Source organism: Geospiza fortis, unplaced genomic scaffold (genome assembly GCF_000277835.1).
Source record: "Geospiza fortis unplaced genomic scaffold, GeoFor_1.0 scaffold39, whole genome shotgun sequence".
NCBI classification, from domain to species: domain Eukaryota; kingdom Metazoa; phylum Chordata; class Aves; order Passeriformes; family Thraupidae; genus Geospiza; species Geospiza fortis.
In genome coordinates, this window is record NW_005054660.1 from 258176 (window position 1) to 262662 (window position 4487).

General features: G+C 45.8%; 1 protein-coding gene across 1 annotated transcript in view; it reads left to right on the plus strand.

Moving 5' to 3' along the window:
• FAM83C (family with sequence similarity 83 member C) overlaps positions 1–4487 on the plus strand; it is a 22840-nt gene that overhangs the window by 4995 nt on the left and 13358 nt on the right. The window contains exon 2 of the mRNA XM_005430624.2: positions 2414–2581. Coding sequence (XP_005430681.1) covers positions 2414–2581 — 168 coding nt within the window. The remainder of the gene's footprint in view (positions 1–2413; positions 2582–4487) is intronic.

A 4487-nucleotide genomic window follows, 5' to 3' on the forward strand; every position in this document is an offset into this window, starting at 1 on the left:
TCCCACGTTGATACCTGGGATTGCACCATCCTCTGGGAAGGTTCTTCCCCAAACCCTGCTGCAGTGAGCTGGGCCCGGGGTCTCCTGCAAGATGTTGAGGACACTGACAGTGTGTTGGGCATCATCACAGGGAGGGGTTGTGGGGACAAAACAGAGCCATGGTATCTTTGTCCATCTGCAAAAGGGCTCGATCCCCAAGGGAGTAGGAATCAGCCTTCTGACATTGTTGTCTTCTCCACTGTGGCTCTGTGCAAAGGTCTCTCCATGGACTGTACAGGCTGAGAGCAGCCAGCTCCCCAAGCAGAAGACTGGGCTGGAGAGCACGGGGGCCCTGCTCTGCCTGTGATTGCTCTGAGGCCATGAGTGTGAGCCTGGAAAGAGGCAGGTTATTAATGAAAACAGAGCAGAGGAGCTACTGGGCAGAGAGCAGTCTGGGCCAGTGTGGCAGTCTGGAGCACAAATCCAAGCACAGTTAAACTTGGAGCTCCTCTCCTCTTTTCTGAAGCTATTCCAAATCAGCCCCACGCCATGATTGCAATTTCCCCTGTTCCTATTTACAGCTCGAAACACTGCACATGTAAAATCTGACCTCACTGCCATCTGCTGCATTTAGCTCTTGGTTTGAAGGTGAGCAGCAGCGGCAGAGGAAGGCTCACCCTGCAGGGGTGAGATCCATGGGGTGATTTGGTCTATGGAGAGTTGCATTTGTGGCCATGCATGTAACACAGGCAGCAGAGGTGCTGGAGCACAGGCTCCCTCCTCATGGAGGCATGATGGCAGCAGGGCTGACTGGGTTTTCTGTGCCAGGTGTGGTGCAGGGCATGAGCACTGAGAAGCAGAATAGGTTATTGGAGCTTCACTCCCAAATTTAGTGAGTTTTGAGTCATCTTTACTTGGGCATTCTCTGACAGGTGCAGAAACACAAATCAGGGTTATACACCCAACTTACCAGCAGCAGTTACCTTATTCACTATGATATGGTAAAGACTGGGACTAAAGTACTTGGGCAGTAGTTTCACTGGTTTTTTTCAGCTTTTGAAAAGAAGTTTGGCTGATGGTAAATCCTCCCCTACCCTTTTCCATCATGCAGTGTGTTCTCAGTGTTAACTGCTGATTCTTCAAGGTCTGAGTCACCAGGTGCTCTGCACCCTCAGGTGCAGTGACAAATTATCCTGCTCAGCAAGTGCTCTCCTGTCTGTTCTTCCTTGTTCAAGGTGTCCCCCTGACCCTGACAGTGACAGCCAACAGATGGATCCCAACAGTCACTTCCTCATCCAAATAAGGGCCCCCTCAGCATTGTCTGCTGGCAACTTCATTCCATGAGGAACAGAGCAACAGGGTCTCCAATCCCATCTGAATCTATTTATGGCTGATTTCCCTTGATGCATTGTGCTTGTTGCAGGTCATTCTATACTTTGGATTGTCTGGTCCTGGGTCAACTCACTTGTAGTAGCTGCTTGTCATGATTTACCTTCTGTTTTCTGTATTTTCATTCCAGTTTTTGGAGAATTCATGTAGCCGTGACAGTCTGCTGCCTCCCACTCTATCTCCATAGTGGGATGCATCGCCATGGTCTTTTCAACCTCATTCTTTAAAGAACTGGCAGTTCTCTTTAAAATTCTTTTCCTATTTAAAACCCCTTCCTTGAAGACCTTATCTTCACTTTATTGAGATACATATATTTTTATTTTTTTAATAATCTTAGCGTTATTCTTTCTTCCTCCTGTCAGGTTTCATACCCATCACTTGCATCCCTGGCTGCATGAGCAGTTCTGACAGCAGGGAAAGGGGAGGGATCCTTTCCACACACATTATTCTCAGATTTTGTCTAGGCACCCCTAGGATCTAATCTTGACACGAGGATTTGCACATACTTTATCACAATACCTTCTCCCTCACCTGGTAGTGTGTTCATCCTAAAAAAAATTTGTACTTTTTTGTATTAATCTGCCAGTCATGTAGAGTCACTCTTGCTGACTGATCAATGCTTTTGCTCAGTCTCAGCTCTTGTTTATATTCTTTATTCTTGGCATATTTTCTTAAGGCAACACATACTTGTTGGACCACTGAAATTCAGATTTTGTGCATGCATTACCCTTTCAGCTATTCCTTTCTGCGAATAGCAGATGAGACAGGAGGTACCCAGGTGGGAATTGTCTTCGCAGTTATTAAAATTTGATTTTAGCTGCCACAGCAAGGTAAGGGCTGTGGCAGCTAAACACAAATTAAATTAAATTCTGGACCTTAAACACAAAGGTCCAGAATTATCTCCATTCAGGCGGCCAAGGGGTCTCAGTAACTCAGGAGGTTTGAATAGTTTATAGCACACAGTTTAAAGCACAATTCACTTGGGCATGAGATTTCAACAATCTCTTGTGTTTCTTTCCCCCCACACCTCTTTTCTCCTGGCCAGGTGATAGCAATTGTGATGGATCTGTTTACAGACATGGAAATTCTGTGTGACCTGCTGGAGGCCTCAAGCAGACGGCACATCCCCGTTTACCTGATCCTGGATGAAGAGTACTTGAAGCATTTTGTGGAAATGTGCAATAAAATGGCTCTAACTCAGGACAGCTTCCCAGTAAGTTTTCAGTCACACACTGGATATGATAAACAGGTCTTGGAATTGATAAAAATGATGTACCCTGTGTTCTGTTCCCCTTGCCTGGTCCCTAGGACTCATCCCTTCTCCCCAGAATCTATCCCTTCTCTCCCTGTCCCAGGAAGACTGGGAACCAAGGCTGTTTGCTCTAGGAAATTGAGATCTGTCTGGAAGCACAGAGGAAGGCATGCAGGAGCCTCCTAGTCCCATATACTGATGTTTTATGGTCCTCCTTTCAGTTTTCCATGCAGAGAGTGTGAATCTGGAGCCGATGAGATGCAGTGAGTTGCTGAACACTTTGCTGGGCTGGTGCAGAGATGCAGGGGGAGGCCTGGAAATTTAGTTTATGTGAACCTGTATCATCTGCACATGGCGGGGGAAAGAACACAGCCCCTGCTCTAGGACATAGAATTGCAAGACTTAAATTGCTCATAGCTCAGATCCCTGAGCTCAGGGATTTAAATTCTGCCCAGGGCTGCTGCAGGGCAATAGCTGGGAGGGCAAGGGAAGGAGTGAGTCCCCTCAGATGTCCTGCTGCAAACCCCATCACTTGCTTCTGCTTAACCCATAGGTTAAAAATCTCACATTAAGATCTGCTTTTAGGCTTTGCAATTCAGTTGTGGGCCCATGATTTGGATTTATGAAAAACCCAATTCCTGCTCAGTGGGTGCCCATCACCCAGCATGTGGTGCCCAGGGCAGATAAACAGTAAAACTAAATGTGACAGTGCCATAAGCTCTCTTGGGAACTTGCAGACTCAGAGACACACCCCAGTATCCTGCTGATCCCCATTTCTGGCCACCACCTCTCAATGGAAGTTGTTTTTTTTGTTGTCATTTGTTATTCCTGTAAGGCCAGCAGTGCTGGCTGTGCTTCTTCCCTTGGTGTGCAGGATTCCCTGGAGCACTGACTCCACTCCAGCCTCCAGTTTCATGGGTTTTCCCTTCATTTTTGTGGGGAACACTTGGAAATTTTCCAGTTAGCTCAAAGGTATTCCTAGCTAAAAATAAGCTAGGGGCAATGCAAAAACAATGTTTTACAGGATATTCTAAATAGATGCAGTTAAAATGTCTTAATTTTCCCTGATTTTTAAGCTGTCTACACAAAGGGTAATTTACAGAGGCTTCTTTAGAGAAGCACTCAGTGCTCTGGTCCAGTTGACAAGGTTGACTTGATGACCTTGGATGTATTTTCCAGTCTAAATGATTCTGTGATTCTTCCACCATGCTGGTGAAGCTCTGTCCTGTCTTGGTTCTTACAAGCCAGACCCATTTCATCCTGACCCTTGAGATGGTAGCTCTTGGGGAAAACTCCTCCATGCTGCAGCACGTTTGCTTCCATAAATAACTTCCACACTGAAGTGACCTGGTGCATTCAGATGAATTCCATCTCTCAAAAATATATTTTATTCCTTCTTGTCCAAGAGGTGGCCATTGTTAAAATTAAAATTAGAGTGAGTTTATATCTGGTGAGATGTCTGTGTCTCTTTGTTATGCCTGATGTCATGTCGTGTGCTTGAATGGGTAATTAACACCTGCCTCCCCATTCCATGACTCACTAGCAGCTCTCCATCTGAAGTGTCTCTTACCTGATGCACATGTGCAGTCCATTACCTGCAGGCTGAATACACATCTGAGTGGAATGAGGGTACATATTTTATTCCTGCCTCCAAGTTGTGACAGGATGTGGCAGTAAATCTCCATTTGGAATAATTTGTGACAATTTGGGCTTGAATGGGGAATTTGGGGTAATTGCTCCTCCAGCATCTTAGTTCTGAAAACAACATGTGAGTCTGCTGGTGGCAAATTCCAGTGCTGAGCATCAGAAAATCCTGTGTGGAGCACTGGCAGCAGAAGCCTTAACTTGGAGTTTTCAAACATTTGTC